The following is a 24547-nucleotide window of genomic DNA, read 5'->3' as shown; positions in this document are numbered from 1 at the left end:
TATGTTTATTTTTAATGATAGAATTCCTCTTATCAAACAGGCTTATTTTTGCTTGTTGCATTAACAGCCTCTGAGCAATATGAAGCGTATTCCACCACTCTGAGCTAAGTATAGAACAAAGGAATGGCACTGACTACTAATGATTGCTGCTTCTCACCCAAGCAGATATGTGAAGTTAACAGGATGATTCTATCTATACACTAACAAAACAAAAAAAAAACATTCTGGATATGTCACAAGTAAAATTTAACTGTTGAGAGGGACATTCTCTCAAAGGCAGAGTAGGTCTTTTCCAGTGTTTTGTGCACTGGGAGGTCCTGCCATTCTCCATCACTGAAACAATAGTGTGTTGTGGTGCAGCAGGTAATTATGCAGAGGAAAGACAATATTATTTTTTATCATAAATGCTTGAAAAAGCTGGTAAGGACTTCTCAAGGGCTTCTCAGTGTAACCGTGTATGTGTGACAGAGCAGAGCTACTATCAGCTTTAAAATTGAACTGAGTGAAGTCACTGTGTGATCTTACTCTACTCTACTCTGTTAAATATCATTCTGCTGCATATAAAGTGCAACTTGTATAATCTCTAAATCAGCAAATCTCTCATTATGCATACTGTTATTTCCTTATGTGCTAAAGAGGTACAGTGTTTGTTTCCATGTCACAGATCTGATTGTCTTCATTTTGCATCTGTCATTGTAAAAACCACATAAACATAATGTCCTCACCGCCATTTATGTGTTATGTGTAAGCGTTTCATAACTGCTGGCAATGGACAAACATCATAAAACAGCATCAGTCTTTCACAACGAAGCACATGGGTGATATCCTTTTCTCTAATGTCATTTTGGAGCTCTAGCTGGTATCCATTTTGCAGCATCATCTTTTATTTACTGCTCGGGGGAACTTTTTTTCGCACACGCACACACACACACACACACACACACACACACACACACACACACACACATTGTCACTTTTGCTACAAGAGGGTGCGTCAATAAAAAAATGTAAAATCCATGTTAAACAGCATGTTTACCTGCAGCCTTAGTTTTTGCCCTGCAGCTTAATGTGTCTTACTGCATTTTCACATTTGTCACCCAAAATATACATTGCACCAGTCTTTGCACACCATCTAAAGTATAGGAACCTGCACTTGTGTGAGTGTGTGTGTGTGTGTGTGTGTGTGTGTGTGAGTGTAAAGTGGAGCTGGCAGGAGCAAGAGCAGGGGATTAGGGTCCCATCTCTGGAAGGCACGTGACCTGATATGACTCTATTTAATCTCCACATCCGCTCAAATTAGCATAACCCTATTCTCTCTGTGCCTTCCCTCTATCTATCCTCTCTTCTTCTCCTCTCTTATTTTTAAATCCATCACTCTACACGGTCCCTCTTGTTTGCTCGTTATCGCCTGTCCTCTATGCCAACTTTGTTTCCCATCTATTTCCAGTGGAAAAGGAGCCACCTCGCAGCAGGCAGTCCAATAAGGCAGCTGACGTGAGCTGTTTCTCAGTGCAGGGGGGCCCAGAGAGTTTTGTTCTTACTTTGAGATGCTTTACTTTGTGCTTGTGTTGTGGTTTCTCTGGAGTCTGACAGGTTCCCATGTGGTGCTGTTTGGCTACAATTCAACACAAATCCCTCTCAAAACAGAGGGAGAATTGGTTACAGTGACTGTCTAAGGACATGAGATACATTTTGTAACTGCATAAAAAATGATGCTTGACTACATAAGGTCATTCTGTGTGTAAAGATATGTCTCAATATTATCATAATCATAAAAAGTATCTCTTAAAGCAGAACATTAAGGTTTTTTATCGTTTTTTATCATGTTGCATAATCCACATGTTTCATTCATTATATGCATTGACACTCAACTGAATGAGATATATAGGCCATAATTATAATATTATCTTATTATTTTATATTATATTATCTCTCTATCATCTTGTCCCCAACTTCAAAAGGAAGTGCAGGGAAGGAAAGTAATTTAAGTATGTACACATCTCAACCAAGGCTCAGAGATCTTCCCTGCATGGGGCCAGCAGATTTTATTAAAGAAAATGAAAGCACAGAATTCATCTGGGTGAAATCAAGTTGTCATAAATGCATCAGTCAGCTGCTGACCTTGGCAGTCCACGTAGGTTACTGGTCTCAAATGAAAAGAGCTTACGGTAAAAAAAAAAAAAAAAAAAAAAAAGCATAGTGGTGAATTTATAGGTAATAACTGTGGAAATAAAGGTTATGATTGTGATGAAGGAACAGTCCTTCATGAAGTGCTTATTTTCCTAAACTAAGTATTTTTTACCAGTGGAAAGGCTAGCACATTGAAGCACAGGGCACAAACAAAAATTCAAATTCAAAACCTAAGTCTATGCAGTTTTCAGTGAGTTCTTTGTGGTGGTTAAAGTCTCCTCAGAAGTCTTAGGGAATATTAATGCACATATGAAATAAATTACATAAAGCCTTGTGTGGCGCCAGAGGCTCCTCAAATGTGCTGTTCCTCATCTCTGCTTAGCATAGTATCTTGAGGCTATATTAGCTGCTACTAGCATAGCACACCTGAATCTCTAACAGTCAGCAGTCAAGTTGCACTTAATGTAGGCCCTAGATTTTGACAAGGGAGAGGACTGTTGAGGCCAGTCACTTTCAGCACTCAAATCCAAAACACACTGCCTAACTCAGATTGTGATTATAATCCTGAGTTGGCCATGACATCTGATTTTCAAGATCCTAGAGAGAGTGCACTGGTTTGTGTGAAATCAGGCAGGTCACTGAGGACAGTTTATCTTGTCATGTGCAGCAGGATTGAAGATGCAAATCTCTTGCCTCCCAAACTGAGCCTCGGAGTGGTCAGAGCTGTCACGATTTGAACTTTGTGACTGGAATGTAGGCAAATCTGAACACAATCCTGTAGTTTTCACTGTCTTATGGTGGAAATGTGAACAAAAACAGTCATTAAATGTCTGGTGCTGGAGCACTTAGTATTAAAAAAAAAGTTGTCAACATTAGATCTTGCATATCACACCCTACAGTCTTCAGCATGTTAGCAAAAAATGTGATCATGACAGTTTAACCGAGAATATTTTTAAAGTTATCATTTCATTGGGCATTTTGTTTGATAGGAGTGTGGAGATTGACAGGAAATGCAGGGATAGAGAGCAAGGGAATGACATGCAACAAAGAGTCAGCCAGAAGTTGAAAAGTAAACTCACTGCTTTGCTCCCACATAGTGTGCACCTTAACCACTCAGCTATTGGGTCACCCATTGACCCCGTATTTTACCCATAATAAACCTGTTCCTAGTAAGCAGTTCAACCAACTGCACTCAACAACTTTGAGCTTGACACAAAATCATAATTCCTATCCAAGGTCCTCTCTTAGAAAAACACATTTTGGAAAAATAGCAAACAGGTTTCAGGAGTCAGCTCTACTAAGGATAACAAATGATTTACTACTGTCACTAGACTCTGGAAGCTACACTATTTTTTATTTTGTTGAACCTTTCTGTTGCTTTTGATACAGTTGACCACCACACACTCCATCTCAGACATGTTGGAGGCATTCAGGGCAAGGCTCTTGACTGTTTTACACTCCTGTCCCCTGCGATGTACCACAAGGCTCCATTTTAGGCACGATGCTATTCTCACTATATGTGATCCCGCTTTTTAGAAAACATATCTTTTCATATTTTTACTTGAGTTCCCTTTATAAGGGAGTCGCTTGCAGTTGTTCTCGAGTCCCCATAATTATTCACTTCTAAATTGTCTGTCACAGTTAGCACTCTTAGTTTTGTCATCTAAATGGTAATTTTGTTTAATTTATTATTTAAGTATTTGCTCCTCTTGTTTTAATTTGTGACTTGTGTTTTAATTTCTCTCTACTCATTTTAAACTGTATACATAAATTTGAATTACTTGACTCAAAGTCTATAGGAAGAAAAGCTGACATGCTGATATACTGTTCCTCTGTTAAGTGATGGAAAAAACAATGTTGGACAGTAAGTTGCCAAGTGCAATGTGTTTAAAGAAAAAAAATATCTAGGGGTGAGAAAATAGAAGACAAGCTACATATTTTTTGTTGTCTTATGGGGACAAGAAAAGCTTCAAGTCACTCAGCCTTACTGGAAGCTGTAAGCCCACAAGGTGAAAACAGCATGTTATTCTAAAGATCCTTTTCTATTAAAATGAGAAAGCTTCATTTAAACTCTTTGATGTAATGAACATCCACAGATCCCTGCTGCATCTGGGTCAAACGTTAACCTACTAATTCCTGATAGGAGACAAATCTCTTTCATGATGTAACAAGCAAACGTTTGCTCATGTGCGAAACAGCCTTGTTTTTTATTTATCACTTTGAAGAGTTTTTCACCATAAGCCCGCTCCATGTGGAATACATGGCCCACTTTTTGTCTGCATGAATTTGTTGTGTGCGTGAGAGGTGGATCTGTGTTTTTTCTTTTTTCTTTTTTAAATTCAGATGTTCATGTGAAGAAAAGAATTAACAGTTTGTCAGAACCCACAACATGAAAACCGAGTCCCCACTGTACAGCTGATGTTCGACCCTTTCCAACAGGTTAGCTGTGAATTATGAAATTCATAAAGGTGTGAGCTATCACTGAAAGAACTGCATGAGCGAGACCTCATAGGGTGTCAGAAAAATAAAAAGTGAGGAGATAGAAACAACAGAGGGGAAAAGGAAAGATGGAGCAAAGTTATGAGTTATGTCTTGAGGAATTAAATGTAAAAAAAAAAAAAAAAAAAAAACCTCATAAGATGCTGTGAACACACTGGAATGGCAGAGAAGATGTAAGTGTTACATTTGAATGACAGACACCAATCAGGAATCTGACTGTAAGATAAATCAAAGATTGAGTCTTATGCGTGTCCGTGTTTCGACAAAGAGGCAAACAGTCAGACACACAGTCAGGTGGAGCAAACAAGCCCAGACTTTAACCTGATTAGAACAAAATAAAATGATTTTAACTTAATAACAAGATGAAATTAAATTCTCTGACCTTAACTTAATTATATGGAAATAATTCATGCTGCCTCACACACTAAATAGCATCCTTACATACTCAGCGAGCAGTCTACAGCAGAACATGTGGTCGCTGTATATTAACACTGGGATTAAAAGACACTTCCTTTACATGTGGGGAAGTATTTATAATTTACATACAGTATGTTATCTTAAAAATTAATCAAGAAAGTGTTTCTTTCAGTGGAGGCTTTGCAGTGGAAGTTACACTAGACTGTAGCATTACAGAGATTTTTCTTCCACCCTTCAATTTAGGTTACTGTGACAAGAGAAACGGTGCCTTGGGTTTAGCCTTGTTTACAACAAAACACTCCTGAGACTTAGCAAGAATAAGAGTTCACATCCATGCTAGCAGCTCTGTGAGGCTCGGGCGCAATGGTGCTTTGAACTAAATGCTAATGTGAGCATAGGAACATGCTGCTCTGCTTACCATGTTCACCACTTTGCTGGTGCACAAAGTAAAGCTTCAACTTATGGGGAAGGTTTTGCAGCTGTTTGGTCATTAATGAATGTATTGGAAACCCTGACTGTATATAAGAAGGTTGGAAACCCTTGACTTGATGGTGTTAAGTACGGAGCATATTTCATGGCAATTCAGTAGTTATTAAGAACCTCATGGTGGTGCTAGAGGAAAAGTCTGGGGGGGTCACCAAAGTCACACACAGTGACATTGTTAACATCACAAACAGGTGGAAAGTACAGTAACTACACATTTTTACTGCACTTCTTTGCAGTTTTGGAGCATTTGTGCTTTGCGCCATTTGTTTCCGTTTTGCATTATCCCACTACACTTCAGAGGGAGATAAAGTTTGTACTAATGCACGTAAGGTTCTTAGAGATTTTGACACAAATGGGACAGGAAACCAGATTCAGTCGCAGAGCCAGAATCAAAACAATTTGCCCAACAAACGTGACAGCTATATTTAGCTGCAGAGGCAGATCTGCTGTGCCAAGTGATGTCTGTTCACAGACTGTCGGTGTCTGACGGTGTGTGTGTGCCTGAGCATATGGCTGTTTGTCATAGTTTCGGTGAATGCGCTAAGAGACTACATGCCAGCGAAATCATATAATGCTGTTTTTCTCCCCCTGTGAGAAAATTCAGCCCTTTTGGTTTGGTCATCGCTGCTTTTTGGGTTTAGGGTCAGGAAATCATTTTAGGGTCAGGTTAAAGAATAAATGCATTCACAAGAGGAAGCTGTGTGTTTGTGTGTGTGTTTGTGTGCATTTGCGTGCACACGCAATAGCAAAATGGCATCTCTTCATATTAAACAAGGCCATATCTAAGTGAACATTCGCCACATCCACAATTACTACCACTCTCCCTCTGATTTTGGATGAAATAATAGCAAACTAATGTAAAGAGATTTTGCTCTTATAAATGTCTATAGCTAAATTTGTCAGCACAATCTTAAGATTTGTGATTTGGGAGAAAAAAGTGTAAATGAGTGGATGTACATCACTCTTAATTTCAGGATAATGTCAGGTCAATGCCAATCATTTCTTTTAGCACCATACTGATGATTTTGAATGTTTTAGCCCATATGTTTGACGTCACTGAGCAATTTTCCAAGTTTTTCGATTGAATTCCACCTTCCAAGCAGCATTTGGTTTTACACATGGTTTTGGTTTAGCACTGGTACACAGAAATAATCCCATATGTCAACAGCAATAACAACATTAACAATAAAAACTGACAAAATATTCATAGATTATGTATCGGTGTCAAATATAGCTCAAGTACGTTTTGAGTATGTAAGTTAATTTTCATATTGTAATGAAATGAATATAAACCCCTGCTTGCCCCGGGGCTAGGAACCCAATCCAGAAATGTTAATTTACTTTGTATGCAAGGCAACAACAACAAGGCAATTCAAAATGCTTAACATAAGACATAAAAGGCATGAACACAGCAGTACCACGTTTTAAAACGCTACATGTGTTACATAAAAACTAAAATCTCCTTGGAAGTAATATATTAGACTCTTGGGAGATGTCACCCCATAAAGAAAAATAAAGTCTTTATAAACCCAGAATGGAGCAACACCCTCACAGCACACCCCAATAAGTGTCTGCATGAGTTATAGAGTGATGTTTTTTTAGAGAGTCATTGGAAAAAGATGGATTATCAGCAGCAGTGATTCTGCGAGTGAGATGGAAAAAGAGAGGGATAGGCGGAGAGGATGGGCAGGTGGCCAGAATGACATTGGGGTTTGTGTTCAACATGCCGAAAGGGGTTGGCACTGCCATTCGCTGACTCACACCCCGGCCCCACAGGGATTATAGGGACAATAGCCTCCTATTTTTGAGTGCTACAGATAGCCTTACAGACATATCATTTTGCAGAGAAACAGCTACTGACAGGAGAAACGAGTGGAGGACACAGGCCAAATCACCCACTCTGAACAAATACTGTAGCACATACAAGGAATTTGCCTTGGTGTAGTGTTGACACCCCACAGCCATGAGCTTAGCTGTACCTTCACTTCCCTCAGTTTTGCTGATGTTTTGCATGCAATTCAATTTTGCAGCCACTTGCTTCAGTTTGCCTTTGCATAACAAAGTTTCATACAGTTAGGGAAATTTGCCTCAGTGCAGCATTTTAAAAAAGACCTGCAATGCCACACAACCGTGAACTTTTCCCACAGAGCAAGTGAGGTGATGAAGGGAAAAACATGTGATTCTGCTTTTTGTTATTGTTATTTTTTCTTTCCGCAGGACAATGATTCAATACTGAAAATTGAGATTTAAAATGAAATTGTACACTGCTGACGAAACTGTAAGTATTACTCAGAGGCTGATCTACATGACCACACACGCAAAAATACAAGTTACGGGCCCGGTGACACCATTGCATTTCTATCATTGTTGAGTGAAACCAAGAAAATTGTTATTTAATTGAAAACCCCACTTGTTCAGACAGCAACCGTCGAGTAAAGATGAAATGTTCCTTCATGCTGTAAGCTGCTGCTGTACTCCAGAGAGCATAAGCTGGAGTACGTCTGTGGCCCTCATGCTATAATAATATCCTTACTTAAGGATGCAGCACTCTCAGGCTGAAAATACATCTATGCTCTCTTCTCCTCCCTCCTTCCTTTGCCTTTATTCTTGCTTCCTCTTCTTTTCACCCCGATTCTCTTCCCCCTGTCCCTCGTTTGCCTCCCAATGCTGACTGTGTGCAGCTATAAAGCTTAACTAACTGGCAAATGACTGCCCCCCTCTTGCTTGCTTATCTACAGGATAAGCTGGGAGGTTATTTCCATGCTATACAGCTCATCAACAGTCATGAACTGCTGCCCTTCCTTATGTGCCGTAGGGGAGACTGCAATTTGCTGAACTCAACTTGCTGTCTGCATCTTTTGTACCTCACACGCCTGAAATGTAATAAATCTCGACACCCCAATAACTTAATGATTGGGAAAGTAATGAGATTGCAACACACACTACCTAGTGAAACAGATGAGCATGGCTGCACCTTATTATAGCCAACTTGTTCCTTAGCTCTCAATCTATGAAAACAGAAAGGAGTTAAGAACTAATGGGGGGAGAGGTGGGAAAGGATAGAACTAAGATAGAAAAAAAGAAGAGAGGCCAGAAGATGGCAAGTGAGAGGAGAAGAGGTCAGAATTGGCAGTTAGGTTAAAGGGAACAGAATAAAGATGGAGTAAGAACTAAAGTTTAATCTATCAGTACTTCAAGTTCAGAGCAAAGAGAATCAGCTGCACATGAAACGTGGCCAGCATATTTTCTCTGCTGCCAATGAAGATTTTTACAACAGAGAAGAGCAAGAAGTAAGACTGATGACGACCGAGAACGGACAGATTAGCTTTTGCAATGACAACCCTTGGCGAGCTGTGGCTACATTCAATGTCAACCAATGACTTTAAAAAAGGGAAACACAGAAACAGAAACAATATCACAAGTCTAGATCCACGCTAGCAGCCCTGTGAGGGTGGACTGTACGTATACAGTGGTGCTTTGAGGTAAATGCTAATGTGCTCAAGTTGTAAATGTTAACATGCTGATGCTGAGCAATATTGTATTAATAATATTTATTAGGTTCATTATCTGACCTGTTAGCATGCTATTATTTCCTAATTAGCACTATACACAAAGTACAGCTGAGGCTAATGAAAACTTTGCAATATCTGGTCATAAAGCAGAGCAGTGGTGGAAAGTACATTAACTCAAGTACTGTGCTTAAGTACAAATGTGAGGTACTTGTACTATTTCCATTTTATGCTACTTAATACATCCACTCCACTACATTCATAGGAACTTTCTACTTCACTACATTTATTTAACAGCTTTAGTTATTAGTTACCTTTAAGACGAAGATTGACACATTGGACAATATTATTGGATAATATTGGATTATATGATAAGCTTTACAAGCTTGTTAAAGATTAAACCAATGGTTTTTTAGTTGTTAACAGCCAAAAATAAAAGATTAGAGGAAAACGTCCACACAGATTTATGTATCAGAACTTAGTTTTTTCTTTTTTCTGTCTCCCATGAATCATCTGATGACCCCTCAGATTTATCTGGTGACACTGTGTATAAAACTGTATATAAAGTAGTTAAAAGTAGCTCCACCTCCAGCGGCATGCTGGTAAAAGAGCCATAATATAATATAATGGTGTCATAATCAAAACATATTAGTAAGAGGGACAGTTGTTGAGATATTTCAGACCAACATCCATCCATAAAACCATGCCGCTGGCCTGGTTAAAGCTGATTTAAATAGAAATAAACTAAATAATTTTTGCCAAGAGCATTTGCAAGATAGTGACTACCCATGCTGAGAACAATCAGATTTTATATCGAGGAAATCATTCAAAGTTTTATTTAAAAGCCATATTTATGTCAGCTGACCAGATCTGACACAGCTCAGTAACATCACAGAGCCACCCTGTCTCAGGCTTGTGTTTGAGGAATGATGAAAGAGTACGCACAGGATGAAAGGATGACAAAAAAAAGAATAACATGGATATATTCCAAGCAGTATGACTGAGTGTAGAGCCAGGCAGAAAGTTTGAGTGGCAGGGTCGACAATAGAGAAATTAGCTGTGCTGAAGAAGAGCACAGATCAGCAGTTTGAAAAGGTTGACAGGGAACAGAGAGTCAAGGAGCTGCAGCAAGGAGAGACGAGAAGAGGAGCTTGCAGTCTCTGGCTTTCTGTTATTTTCCTGCCATTTGACAAATTGGCTGGAAAGGCCTGGCAGAAATTAGCACACTGATTGTAATGAAGTGCACAGTAGTAGCTAAGTGTGTGCTTGTGTGGAAAAGACTATGAGGAATCAATACATAAGACCATAAGATGAAGAAGGTTAGTTCTTAGTCACCTAAAGCACACTTGTTGTCCCCTCCTTAAAAATGAAAAATCCATACATTATTTAAAATCAAAGGACCCCAAGTGGCTAAAGTCCACTTAGTCCACTGCTATCATTTTAATGTAAGGCAATCAGATGTGACTAAATTAATTCACATTGGAATTTAGATTTTACTGAGTTGCATCCTTTTCATGAACCATTTTAGGCTTGGGTTGCACATTAAGAAGAAACTGAAGATGTGGTAGATGAAAGACCAGTACATAGCCTACAATGTATTAGTGTGCCAGTAAAGTGAATCTATTGGCTTATCGTACCCAAATGTTGTGTTTGTACCTTTTCAGCTCAAAAACACACATAACATTGTTTTATTACCTTGGTACTTCATGACTTTCCCAAATTGTCTGAGAATTGCCTCTAAATGTTATTTTTAATTCTGGGAAAATTGAGGTGCAGACTGTGCTTCAGCTCAATGGCAGCAGTGATGACATTCAAGCAACCTCCTGCAGTGTTGTTGTGCACCATTTAGCTGAATATGACACTCTTCTGCATCCATCCTTAGGGCAAGTAAGTACATACAGTACAAAGGGTAAGATGACCTCCCCCAGAGGCCCTTCAGCTTGGTCGTTTGGGACACTAACAGGAATGGGAAGCTAAGCAGCTACAAAGCAGCCGCCTATTAAAGTGCACATGGTTGATGATAAAGCTTGCACCATTTCAGCTGATTGTCACGTTTCTTCAGAGCAATGGACTCCATAATAGATTTTTTTTTTTTTATCATTAAGAGACTTCATTCATAAGCAGTTTAGCAGGGGCTTCTGGGAAAAAAAAACAGCTATGTCAGCGGAGCTGGAGAAATGTAAGGTTATGGGTCAGAACATGAGCTGACTGGGAGGCTTGGAGCCACATTTGTTTTCATGTGTTGTCATTTCGGACATGAAGGTGGACAAAGGTTATGTCTTTCTTCTGTCTACACAGGAGTACATGTTATTGATTTCACACTAGGAACCGCAAGCTCTCATTTAATATTCACTTCTGAGGTTAAATGTGTTTTTGTTTGCACGAACAACAACGGCCATTACCTATTACAGGTGCTGCCAGAAATAATTCACATGTCAATACTTAAAAACAGCTAATATCAAAGAAGATAATATCACAACTGAAAACACTGCTATAAAAGTTGGTCACATTAGGTGGCTGCCTATACATCCATTATATCCTTACTGGTTAATGTAAAGTTGCTTTGTGGGTACTATGTATTTGTTATTTATTTGTTAGCTTTGAAGACTTACAATATCGAAGTGCCTCTTTGACAGCTGACAAATGCTGCTAACTGGTTTTCAACCTAATATGAATCACATTTGAAGCAGTTTTTGTTCTTGGGATTTTGTTACTTTTACGTTCTTTCAATCTGTCTTGTTCTGGTGATACACTGTGCAGTTTAGCTTACTTATTAATTTACTTTATATTTTATATTTTAATTGTTGATGCAAATTCTTGTAACCAATCTAAATGATCTGTTTTTTCCTTCTTCTTCTGTTTGGTCCCCCTAGCTGCATCATGATTTCATAAATCTGCTTCTGTAATACCTGTAAATAAAGGCACCAAATTTCATTTAATCTCCAAGTATTACCTTTGGGACCATGTAACTCATTACAAAGCACCATGTAATTTTCCTGACAGTGACAGAGCAGCCTGATACACTGCTGCCATCTAGTGTAAGTTTGTAGCTGACAGCTGGACAAGAAAAATACTTGACATCCCAACTTATTCAGGCAATAGTTAAGAAGTAAAATTATACAAAAATATGAAATCTTTTTTGTACATATTTAGAGATGAGAATCCTTACTGGAGACATACACACACTCACACTGATCACTCATCTTTCCTGACATCCCACTTCCAGAAGTGAAACTTTTATTTCAAGCTTCCAAAACTTCTACAGTTAAAAAATAACCAGCATGTCCCCCCTCCTCCCCCAATCATCTGTGGTGGTCTTCACCTACACTAATTTACACATCAGCAGTTAAAATGTATCAAAATCTACATCTGAAAAACAAGGCAACTGAACACTGTACCCCTCTTGCTTTACAATACTTTTTTTTTTTTTTTTAAACAGTCATCATACTTATTCTGACAACAAATGGTATAAATGGCATTCTGGTATGAACAACAATGATGTATAAAGAGCGACGGGTGTATTAAATGTGAAAAGCAAAATTTACGGACGTTCTGACGTCATAGGAAAAACGAAAAAGTAAATTTTTCCAAAAATATACTGTTTAAAGCAATTTCCTTAATGAAGCTTAAGGAAGTTGGTATTCTGAGGTGGGTTTGGATAACAGTGTGGCAACATTATACACTGACACTTGAACAGTAAAATAGGACATTAAAATACAGCTTTAACAGGCCAATGATCATTCAGAGAGCCACAATATTCTTGTGTCCTGTTTCAATGTGTGGCTTGAGTTAAATAAATAGAAGTTTGATTTGTATGTAAAAGGCTTGTTAAAAATGTGAGAATGGAAGAGTAAAATAAAGAGAATTTCTAAATGAAGTTAAAGGTTGCCAGTGAGGGCCGAGTCCATGAGGTCATCATCTTCATTTCTCATATACATGGGACTGGGCCGGGATGGACGCTCTGAACTCAGCATAGACAAAGAAGAATCTGATGCTGAGATGGGTGACCGAGACCAACTGTCTGCTTTTATTGGATGCGAAGACGGCCCCATGGACATGGACAACTTCTTTTTCTCTTTGTCCCTGTCTCGTTCTCGGTCTCTGTCCCTCTCCCGTTCCCTCTCTTTCTGCTTCTTCTTCTCTTTCTTGTGTTTCTTGTGCTTTTCCCCTGAACTAAGGGGGATGGAGCTCATATAGTCCTGGGGGGGAAGTGGGCGCATGGTCTGGTCATCATCTGAGCTGGGGCTGTTCTGGTGGGACTTCTCTGCCACCGAGCTGCTGCCGGACTCGCTCTCACTGTCGTGGTTGAGCGGGGTGTATCCTGGTGAGCGGCTGTGGCTCGGGGAGGAGCGGTCATGCTTGGGTGTAGAGCCACTGAAAAGGGGGGATGCTTTGAGGCTAGAAATTTGGGGACGCATAGAGTCACCAGATCCCTCCCCTGCTTTCTGAAGGGTCACTTTGGCCTTGATGCTTGGTGAACCACCATCAGGTTTGCTAATGATAATTTTGGCCAAACCAGTTGTGCCTACGCCTCCTGTTTTTGAATCCATCAGCTTTTTATCCCCACTGTTCACTCCAGAAACAGACACTTTTGCTTTTGCCTCTTTATCAGATTTTTCCCGTTTATACTCCCCACTTTGCGAGGACGAGGCATGCTTGGAAGGACCCATGTTTGAAGGTCCACTACTGGGAACATTTCCAGGACCACCACCAGGAGCAGATCCTGAACCAGTTCCCCCTACTGGTGGCCCAGCCTCACACCCATCCTCTCCCACTCCTCCTCCACCTACGCTCTTCAGTTTGTCTATAACTGCTGTAAGAGAGGGTTTCTTATTTCTACTGGGAGACTTCCCTTTGGCATTGGGGTTATTTGCATTGTTCTGACCGGCCCCCCCACTGCTTCCACCTCCACTCCCACTGCCTCCACTTCCTCCACCTCCTCCCCCTCCACCACTGCCTCCACTTCCACTTCCTCCTCCTGCACCTCCGCCCCCTCCACTTCCACCTCCACCACTCCCATATTGAGACTGAGATCCTCCCGAGAAAGTCATGGAACCAGATGAAGAAGAGGAGCTGGAGGATGATGAGGAAGATGTAGAACCAGAGGAGGAGCTCCCACCCATTGGCTTCTGGGAGCTCATGCCTCCACCAGAAGAAGACTTGGATCCTCCAGAACTGCTACCTCCTGAGCCCATTGGTGATTTAGCCTTGGAAGAGGGAGGTGTTCCTGGAACCTGTGATTGCTGCATTTTCATAGGAGAGGACAATTTGTCACCAGAGCTACTGGAGCGGGAGTGAGAAGGGGAGATGTTGGGCTTTATGTTGGGATTCATAAGAGACCCAGAAGGCTTGCCTCCCTGAGTTTTCATTTTATTACCACTCCCAATTCCACCTCCACTTCCTCCAGGTCCAGACAGCCCATGTTTAGTGATTGGGGAGGATCCTGGTTTGCCAACACCCATTCCCTGGGAGGAGCTTTTGGACTGGGATGATCCACCGACACTGCCTACACCGGCACTCCCTGGCTTAGAGCTGTTGCCTTGAGCCATGGAGCCTTCCTTGGACTTAATCTTCCCTGAGGAAGATGAGTGAGAATGGTGGCTTTTGCTGCTGCTGGTTCCCCCTGTTCCTCCTGTGCTGCTTGCAGCTGAGCTGCTGGAGGTGTATCCACTATGGGATGAAGTCTTCCCCCCAGTTATGGTTCCTTTTTGGATCTGAATTGTGATTTTGGGAATCGGAGGTGTGGCACCACCGGGAGGAGTTTGTGAACGTCCTGAACTACCAGGGGACTTGGAGCCTCCTCCACTTATACTTCCCCCAGAGCCTGAGCCACCACTAGGAGGTGTGTATGGTCGTCCACCTGAGCTGTGAGAGGGTGACTTTCCATCTGGGTCCAGCTTTTTGCGTTTGGGAGGCTTATCTTTAGACTTTCCCTCACTGGATGGGGTTCTGCTACGTTTGATCTGTTTGCTCTCTGTTGAGCTGCTCCCCATTCCCATTCCAGAACTGCTCCCTCCGCTGCCCCCATTCTCATCCTTTGGCCGCATGATTCCCTGTTGTTGTTTAACTTTGGGTTCTGCACTTTTAAAGTCACCACAAGCCCCTCCAAGGCCCATCATAAGGGGGCTCTGGGACCCTCCACCATGTGTGTCTCCCAAATCGGGAGCTTGCCCCAGAAGTGGTTTACCACCACCACTATTGCCTCCAAAAACTATTCCCATATCAAAAGGGTCCTTAAGTGAGGGCTCTGGTGTGCTCTGTCCATGTGGAGTGGGATTCTGAGGTGTTCCCGAAGGGGTATTTTGCTGGCTGCCTCCCCCAAAACCCTTGCCCAGGTCCATGTCTGCATCAGCACTTGGCGGGCTGTCATCAAAGTAATTCTGCGGGAAGCCATGGCCTGAGGTGAGGAGGTCAGGGTTGAAGTCAGCAGCATCAGGGAAAAAGTTGGTGGAAGAGGAATCACTGGTGGGAGTGGCAGCAGTTGCAGCTGCCTCAGCAATCAGATCAGCAGCATCTGTGAAAGGATTCTCATTGCTGTTGGTATTAAAAATGTCTGCTGAGTCAAACACTGCGCTGCCCTGGCCAGAACTGGAGGAGTCACGAATGGGAGTACCTAGGGGACCTCCATCCTCCCCACCACTGCCCAATGGGTGCTGCCCATGGCTGCCACCACTGCCTTTGCCTGTCTGCTCAGGCAAATCTGACAAGATATCTGTGATATCAGGTCCGATGCTATCAGAGCTAGAGAGGCGGACCATTCGAGGTGGTACAGTACCTGGTGGTTGCTGTTGTTGTTGCTGAGACTGGACATGAGACTGTGAATAAGGCATGCCGGGACCAGAGGGCGGTGTTCCACATTGGCTTGGTGCTGGGGTGATACTGTGGGGCGTGTCTAAGCCATCACCAGTCAGGTTAACATCAAATATAGAATTTTGAGCGTCCACATCCATAGAAAGGAGTTCACGGTGGAAATCATCTTCATGCGTAACTTGATGGTGCTGGTGGTGCTGCGGCATGGAAGATCCTTGTTGAGATTTCATGCCTAAACCACCACCTGGAGCAGCTCCAGGCAACACACCACCCTTTTCTGTTGTCCGTGGGCGCTTTTTCTTCCCTTTTGTGCTACCTCCAGGGCAGGTTCCACTCATGCTCTCTGTCCGCGGGGAGCCAGATGAAGAATTCTGCCTCTCTAATGGACTAGAACCATACAGTGTAGCAAAATCTTGGGTGGGGTTGTCTTTCAACAAGTTCATCAACATAGGATGATTCTTGGTGTTGCTGGCAGGGGAGGATGTTGGCGGTGGAGTTTGGTGGGGAGGTGGTGCATTCTGGGAGCTGGGACTAGAACCTACACTCCCAGTTATCTGTAATAGACTCGTCAGTATAGGATTTTGGGTGACTTTGCTGTAGTCATCTGAATGACCCTGCCCTTGTTGTTGTTGCTGATGTTGTTGCTGCAACTGTTGCTGGCCAGCCACCCCTCCTTGGGTTAGGCACTCTCCTCCTTGGGCTTGCCCCTCTCTTCTGGAAATTCCAAACAGAGAAGTAATTGGACCTGCAAAATTGGGTCCCCCGGGGGGGCCTCCTGTGGGTGTGTTGCCCCCTGTGAGCCCAGGCAGTCCCATTGGGTTATTTCCATCGACTGCTGCCATGTTGTAGGTGGGACTACCAGAGGGTGGCAGGTTATTCTTCACCATGATTTCCACTGTCTGTGCAATTAGTGAGAGGGCTGGAGTGTCTGCCTGGATGGTCTCTGCTTTCCTCCGAATGGCCCGCATGGTAACAGGGATCGACATGCATCTAGGGGAGCGAGGAAACCATTTCTTATATTACTACTGGAAAACATAATGTCCACATTTGTGCATTCAGATGGAAATAACAACCTCACCTCTGGACCACTTTGGTGATGAATTCATCAGTGCAGATCAGAGCATCTGACAGTCCTTTATATAGCTTGCAGGATATCTGTCTGGAGTCAATCACCTCCATCACCACTAGGGGTCAAATAGGGGAAAGGGCTGATTAGCCACAGACTGTCATTGAAACCGAGTTTACACTTAACACATTGTGACATAACTAGCACATCACGCAGTAGTATCTACATATGCTGGATTATTGATATGAAGTAAAAGTGAGAGCTCACCACAAACTAATGATTCATTGACTGGATGCTGGAAAGAGACGCTGAAACTCGAGTCAGTAAGAGGGCATACTTCAAACTGCAGCAGGCCTGCACTGTCTGGGGGAAACAGCAAAAATGCTACACTCGCCAAAAAAACAGTACATATTGTTAACTGACTGGATAGTGTATATCAGAAGCCAGATACTTACCTTCTTTGATGGAAGTTCGTTTCACACAGCTGCCAATCAAAGTGTTATAGGCTGCCTGGTGCCGGATGATATCCAACAGGAGTGGCACTTGTGCAGGGTGGCGGAAGGGGATCTTAGACACCAGCGCTCCTTGGAGGGAACGACCATCTTGCACAGGGGCATCACCATTCAGAAAATAACAGTGCTGCTGATCTGGTAACACCTGTGAAAGAATAAAGACAATAAATGAAGAATTGGCATTGGTGTTGTACATAGATTACCATTTTTTTTAACTTATTCATTGTTTCCCTTTGTCTTTACAAACTACAGACACCAAACGTAGCCTTCTTTTATAAGCAGAGAAGCAGCATTGAATCATCATCAAATTGAAATGACATCTCACTAAACTTCTGTTTTCCAAATGTGTATCAAAACAAGACAGCAGGGGGAAGCAAAGATGGTGTCACTGAGACAGAAAGCCGAACAAAGAAACAGAAACTTGCTGTGATAGTAATCCTGATGAAACTGTCATAATAATTGACAGGTTAGAATTGGAATAATAAAAATTGTAATAAATTGAACGTCATTCACAATAAACCCAAAACAGAGCAGGTTAAAATTCATATTATCCAAAATTACAAGAAACCAATAAACGAACCGATAAAGGTTAGGGTTCCAGGGCTTGTACAATACTGCTATAACCATTGAACAATCACATAACCATTAAGTGCTTGTGTGTGTCTGCTCACAGAATAAAAGTGCATGTTGTGTGAGGGTGGTGGTGTGGAGCTGCCCTCCTCCATGAGCTGGAGCTGGCTCTGGACAATTAACTGGTAGAGAGGTGAGAGACTGGGCGAGGTCTCAAACACAGGGATTGCTGGGGGAAAAAAAAATAGAGGTTGAAGTCAAAATGATGAGAAAAAAAAAAGATCACAGTCATGAAAGGACATATTTATGAATTAAGAATACATTGTTCATGAGGTATTCTCACATGTAGTATTTCCCATCCTCTGAATAAAGGACAGTGAGAAAGGCATGGGGCGGTTCATCTTGAGGAAGAAACAAGCTGGCAGGTCCACGCAGTTGGAGTTAGTCACAGTGGAAAAGGAAGGCGTCCTGAAACGCACCGAAAATAAAATCAGTAGCTGTCTCCCTCTGTTCTCAACTATCTCTGCACTGGGACACCAACATGACCCCAAGATGATTGAGAGGTTCCATGAAAAGTGAGTTACGCTTTCTTACCCTTTGTTGTCCACTGGGTGGGATCCAGTGATGAGTGGAGCGATTGGGAGCTTGTGGATGGCGGAGGTTCCCTCGATTGTCACAGAGACACTGACACCCAGAGAGCGTGGAACTGCAACAAAGTGCCAGAGGTCACACAAGGATAACTACAACCCATCAACCAAGCACATGATTAGTGGCTGGTTGCTCATCCTTCCTGTGGACACTTGTTGTCCATGTCCTTACCACCACACTTACCACTGTTGTCTGTTAAGTTGAGCTGTGTGCCTGTTCCCTCTTCAAATATGTCATAAGGGGACACGTAACACTGAAGAGAAACAAGATGGCCGCCACTCCTGGCTGTCAGCAAGCCCACGCTGCCATGAAGAATAGTCTCCACTGTATTTGCATTGGTTGCTAACCTAGAAAACACACATCAATTTCACATTATTAAAGAGATACTCAAATTTGGCTTTTTACTCCTAATTTTTAATTCATACTACGAGTTAAGTAAATGTATATTTTACCCAGTGCGCTGATTTATCCACCGTTAGGATACAGTCTGTTAATATTAAAACCTCCAAAATTAGCAATTCCATCCTTGCTACCTTTCCTAGGATTACCTTTGATATTCTGATTAGGTCTCCCTTCCCTGCATAATACTGCGAATGATCACAGTGCAGCTTAAATAATCAAATGATATTACAACCAGCTACTATTTCATTTTTTCATACACCTGGCAACACTGCTGGCCAGATGCTCATGTCTGTACCAGTGACAGTGCCAGTGAAAGCTCCAGACTCTCTATCATTTATAAAGTCCTTTGAAATTTACTGTAAGCTTCATTGCCTCATATCATAATATCCCACAGGAAACTAAGGCTGATGTGCAGGGTAACAAAAAGAGATTGTGGAATTTACCTAAACATGTGCATCATCTTGGTGAGATCAAGCTCCAAAGACTGCAGTGCTATATACATCTTGGTTTTCAGCTTACTGGAACACAGAAACAAAGAAAGGTAAGTAGATATAACTGACACAAAAACAATAATAATAATCATAAAGACAAGTGGCATCTGTGTCTTTAATTGGGTGTTTGGAGATTTACTTCCTCACAAAAAGTAAAGGAGAAATGTTGAACTTTTATTTTCTAGAATCGATCAGTGTAACATCAAGTCAATCTATCATTTGTGAATCTATTAATCAAACAATCCACAAACATAGTTAGGCTGGCTTCAACCAGTCATCCTTACAACCACTACTTACTTGTCCCCAGGAAGCTTGTACAGGTCGACCAATCCCTTCAGATGTTTGGAAAACTCTTCAAAGTTCTTCTCCCTGATGAGAAGCAGGACATGAGGTGGTTTAGACAAGCATTTCTCACAGGTGCCAACATTGTTCCACAAAACGCATATGAAAAATTCAATGCTGAAATCTCTACAGCTTATCATATCGGAGTGTACAGTAAAGTGTGTGGTTTCTACTCACCTTAGATGCTGAATCAGCTCAGGACAACTCTGTCACCAACAAATCAAGAAAAGGAGGATATAATACACTCGTCAACAACGTCTTCACTAAAGGTAATTGAATGAAAAAAAAAACTGAGGACATGAAAGTTATGTTCTCTTCATGAAATTCTTATTAAATTAGGTAAGCTAGTACAAAATTCATGCTAAACAATGACCATTTTGACTCTTATTTGACTTAAATATGGACATTAGAGTAAACTGACCGTGGGGTTTTCTCCCTGATGAGCCACCTTGACGTCCACTAGCTGGCCACTGGTGTCCAGCTGCACTTCCACATAAAACATGTCTGATGTGATGTAGCACTCTGTCCCTGATGGGCTGAGGTGAGAGCCCAGCCTGTGCAGACGAGAGAAATGGAAGAAAATGACTGAGACAGAGAGATTCTATTTTCTTTGTGTGTGCAGGAACATCCGCTCACCTGTTGCGCTTTAGTCAATTTTAAAATGTTTTTTACGTATTGGACGAGCAAGTAATTGTCCTTGCTGACTGAGTCCACACTGGACAATTGCAAGGAATACAGGTCAAATACCAAGACCCAGCAATGTTTTATAGGTAACCAATTGAGCCATCCAGGGCACTCATTCTCAGCCGAATTTAGACAAAAAATGCAATTAACCGAACACTTTTCATCCTCCTCCATGTCCTGTACTTAAGGTTGCCTTCTCAATCAGTCACAGGCCTGGTTAGAGGATGAGAGATAATGAGCAAAAGGGAAATAACTCACATGTTTTGTCGCGCGATGGATTCCAGACGATCTGTCATGGAGGGCAGAGATGAAACTAAAAAAAAGAATGAGAAATCTTAAAATCATATAATTTAACCATGTCATTACTGTCAACAAACAAATGTTTGCCCTAAAACAGTTTGTCAGTACCGCTGGCATTTTTCAATCAGCTGTAATTTTTAACAGTTATGATTCCCTGTCTAATGAAGGACAATAACACATTCTCATGGAAAATGCTGCCCTGCCCTCCCTTGTGTTTCCGTCCTATGAGTTGGCAGTGTCACCTTTCAGCGCTCTCTGCAGGGTCTCCAGACAGGTGAGCAGGAGCTGGTGACCTGCAGCATTCATTGCACCGCGCTTCTCCTGGGGCACAGCATGAGGAAAAGCAGAGACATAAGGGAGGAGTTAAGAAAACATAAAAGTGCTTTATCAACAAGATTTAATATTCAGGTTTGTTTTTGCACTAGCTTAGTCAGCACAATAGGTCAGACATTTAAATGTCATTACTACAATTTTGCTGGTAAGTTATTAGACTAAAAACTTGTTTGTGCAATGCAGTGATTAATTGCTATAATATCTATTAAATTGGTTGGTAGTGAGTCTCTCTTGTGGGTACTAATGTGACCTCGTGAGGGATTGTCTGGTTCCCTGGCTGGCACTGCAGGGCCATTATAGATATTACATTTGTGTTCATGGTAAGTGTTCCTCCTATAACGACAAAAACATTTTTCTTTCACTTTTGAAACCTACCAGCAATACCTGATGTTATATTTGGTCCTCATTAATTTTAATGAAGGGGGAAATTTCATCCTGTCACGAATAGATACTGTACCTTCTATCTTTGACAAGTGAGACGATGATGACTCTCACTAATGTTTGAATGAGAATGTGTGGGAGTAACCTTGTGTTCATCTAGTATTAATTGTTACCATTTCCTGATTTAAAAAAAATGCAAGAACAAGCCACCTTTAGCAGACTGTTTTTGCGAACATGCTGACATGTGTTTTTCCTTCCTTGACTGCTGTTTATGAAATTTCGCCTTGTCAGTTCAGGTTTGACAATAGCGTCAGAAGAGTGACATCTAGTTTCAGACCTTCAGGCAATCTTCAGTGTTGAACCCTGTGTAATATTTCAAGTGCTGATTTGAGAATTCAAATTATTTTCTCTCAGCGAATGATGTTGCTGTCTCACCATAGCTTGACGCACAACTTTGCAGGTCTCCTGCCATGGCCGTGAAGCATTGTGTTTGGCATGAAGCCTCTCGAGAAGAGCAGCCACGCGACTCTGCTTTTCCGCTTCTGAAGAAGATATTACACATTAGATAACAATAAAACAAAAATGTTATTTGTACACACTTAATGTCCTTGTTAAAGATACTGATAGCTTGACCAAAATCTCAATTTCTTCTCATGCAACTCCAACTCCACATCATGAAAACAATTAATCTTTGTATTTGATGCTCACTATTTTCGAACATCTACAGAACATCTCTACAGAAGATCTAATTCGGCTGTAGCAACATAACTTAAAGTACATGGCAGCCACTTTTCATCAATACGACTTCCCAAAATGTCACTGAAACAAAAAATAAACAGCAAATACCCAACAATCTCATAACACATGTAGATAATATGTACACAAGAACAAGGAGATTTTTTCTAAAGTGATGGAAATTAAAGGTAGATATGATCAACAATAAATCATGGCAGTTTTAATGTTTAAGGGCAATACAAATGCACAGCTTTTCTTCAAGTACCCCATAAATAGTTCGTAGTTCACATTCATGTTTTTCTTAAGTTATCAGTTAAGTAAATTATGAGTGTCAATAAGACTGCCATGATTGTGATTTGGAAAAAATGTGGTAATGCTTTAATTTTGGGTCCCTTACTTCCTAATAGTTTCTTGAAAAGAACAATATAGTTTGGTACTAATTCAAAAAAATTACAATTTAGTTCAGTTAGTTGTGTCAAGTGTTACATTGAAATTGCGCCTTTTAAACATTTAATCCCCTGCACATATTTATAAATGTAAACTTTTTTTGTATAAACTTATTATAGAGTTTTTTGTTTTTTTTTTGAGGACACATTCACATTTGCATGTTTACCTCACATAGTACTCTCTGGACAACAGTAACAAGGATGTGTTACCTTCGCTTTTAGAAATAACGGAAGTTTACAAAGTGATCACTCTCTATTTTACCTGTCATTAGTACCAAATGATAAATGACATGGTTCTTTCCGGGAAAATTTGGAAATGCAATTGTAAAATCAGAAGATGTTAATCAATCAAGTCACATAACACCCCCCCCAAAAAAACAGGAGAATCAGCTCCTGGTCAAAAAGAGGCAAATATTTCGCTATCGTAACCTGTCAGAAACAGGCAGCTGCTGCAGTGCCACGACTTCTTAGCGCATATTGTGTAGATAAGCGATTTTAGTGCAACACAAAAACACAAAAAGTCAAAATAAGGCAGATTTATTTCAAGCCAATCTGTTACTTTCAGTGACATTTGTGTTGTACCTAACGTCGGTGCTGGCTTTACGACAAAGTTGATGTTAGCGAGATACTAACGTTAGCTATTAGCTAACTACAAAAAGCTAGCTGCTGCTCTATCAAAAACACCACTTTGCCCTGTGCCAATAACTTGTGTTTCACGGGTGGTGGTTATTGAGTTTTTAAGTTACCCACATACATGTGAACTCACCCACTTAACACGTCAAAGATGCGCATAAAAAAAGGAAGTTAGTGATACATAGCCGGCTAAGTTAGCTGTTAGCCACCGCTAGCAAGCCTGATCATTATGATAACAAATCAATTGGAGACGCATATTCTTACCTGTTACCTCTTCGGTTTTGGCCCGATCATGAGTCTGATTCCCTGCTTGCTGGACCGAGATAGAAAGTTCTCTTGCAGGGCTGCCGGTTTGCATAGAAACACCAGGCCCCGCCGCCATTGTTGCCCACTTCGGTTCTCCCACTTCGGTTTCCCCTCTTCGGTTTCCCCGCTTCACCATCCGGGGATCCGTACTTTCTGAGCAGGGGAGTGACACAAAACCCTCCTCCGTGATGGGGATTTGTTTCCACTTACTATAATAATAATATAATAATAATAATATGAATATATTTTGCAAACTTATTTATTGCTGTAACTCTTTTTGACTTAAATAAATGAATAAATAAATACATTTTTAAAAAGCCTCTGATCTGCATTTTAGCACGCCCTCAAAGTTATTTCTGAATATTTATCAACATAATTTAGGGAATAACACACTTCTGTCTGTGTTTATTCCAACAAAACCAACACCCAAATCTCTTGACTGGACCTCTTTAATTAAAGTCAGTGGTCTGCTTATGACTCCAGATGGCGTACGATCACCGCAAGTAAATGATTCATGATTTGCCAAAAGCAACTAACCGCGAAAATCCAAAGGAGGGTTGAGATAATCATGTTAATTGTCTTCAAAACCAGAACAATGCAGCACCTTAATGTGGTGATCGTTTTTCCTGCAAATTGTACTTTTTATAACCTCTTGTATATAACAATCACATGAAGCAATAGGTAGGCTAATTAAGCAATAGATACAGATATTTTAAACAGCAAGAGCAGCCATGGGCCTACACAAGCTACCACACACACACACACACACACACACCTGAGCCTATTGTACAGCTGAGCCTGTGGCAATGAGGGCTCTCTGGGGAGGATTTTCCCACCAACCATTGTG

General features: G+C 41.2%; 1 protein-coding gene across 1 annotated transcript; it reads right to left on the bottom strand.

Moving 5' to 3' along the window:
- Positions 1-12240: 12240 nt before the first annotated feature.
- On the bottom strand, positions 12241-23840 carry med1 (mediator complex subunit 1). The gene is made up of 16 exons (XM_071462648.1): positions 23659-23840; positions 22016-22122; positions 21109-21187; positions 20825-20879; positions 20304-20436; positions 20060-20088; positions 19838-19909; positions 19493-19567; positions 18831-18994; positions 18594-18705; positions 18343-18467; positions 18101-18228; positions 17373-17574; positions 17185-17280; positions 16930-17035; positions 12241-16841 (listed from the first exon to the last, which is right to left on the bottom strand). Exons 1-16 carry the CDS (start codon positions 23834-23836, stop codon positions 12920-12922), a joined length of 5583 nt encoding a protein of 1860 aa, XP_071318749.1. The 5' UTR covers positions 23837-23840; the 3' UTR covers positions 12241-12919.
- Between the last annotated feature and the right edge of the window lie 707 nt (positions 23841-24547).

The sequence above is a fragment of the Trachinotus anak genome, unplaced genomic scaffold, assembly GCF_046630095.1.
Source record: "Trachinotus anak isolate AG129_WGS33_773 ecotype Australia unplaced genomic scaffold, CSIRO_AGI_Tana_v1 ptg000025l, whole genome shotgun sequence".
In the NCBI taxonomy this organism is placed as follows: domain Eukaryota; kingdom Metazoa; phylum Chordata; class Actinopteri; order Carangiformes; family Carangidae; genus Trachinotus; species Trachinotus anak.
The sequence above is the reverse complement of the archived record's forward strand: the minus strand, read 5'-3'. Positions and strand labels throughout refer to the sequence as shown.

Excerpts from the sequence above, each read along its gene's own strand:
- med1 (XM_071462648.1), bottom strand. The coding sequence starts at position 23,836 with ATGGTGAAGCGGGGAAACCGAAGAGGGGAAACCGAAGTGGGAGAACCG. Across the intron at positions 22,123-23,658 it reads CAAAACCGAAGAGGTAACAG|AAGCGGAAAAGCAGAGTCGC; the intron begins GTAAGAATATGC and ends TATCTTCTTCAG. Across the intron at positions 20,089-20,303 it reads ATCAGGGAGAAAACCCCACG|AGTTGTCCTGAGCTGATTCA; the intron begins GTCAGTTTACTC and ends TGTTGGTGACAG.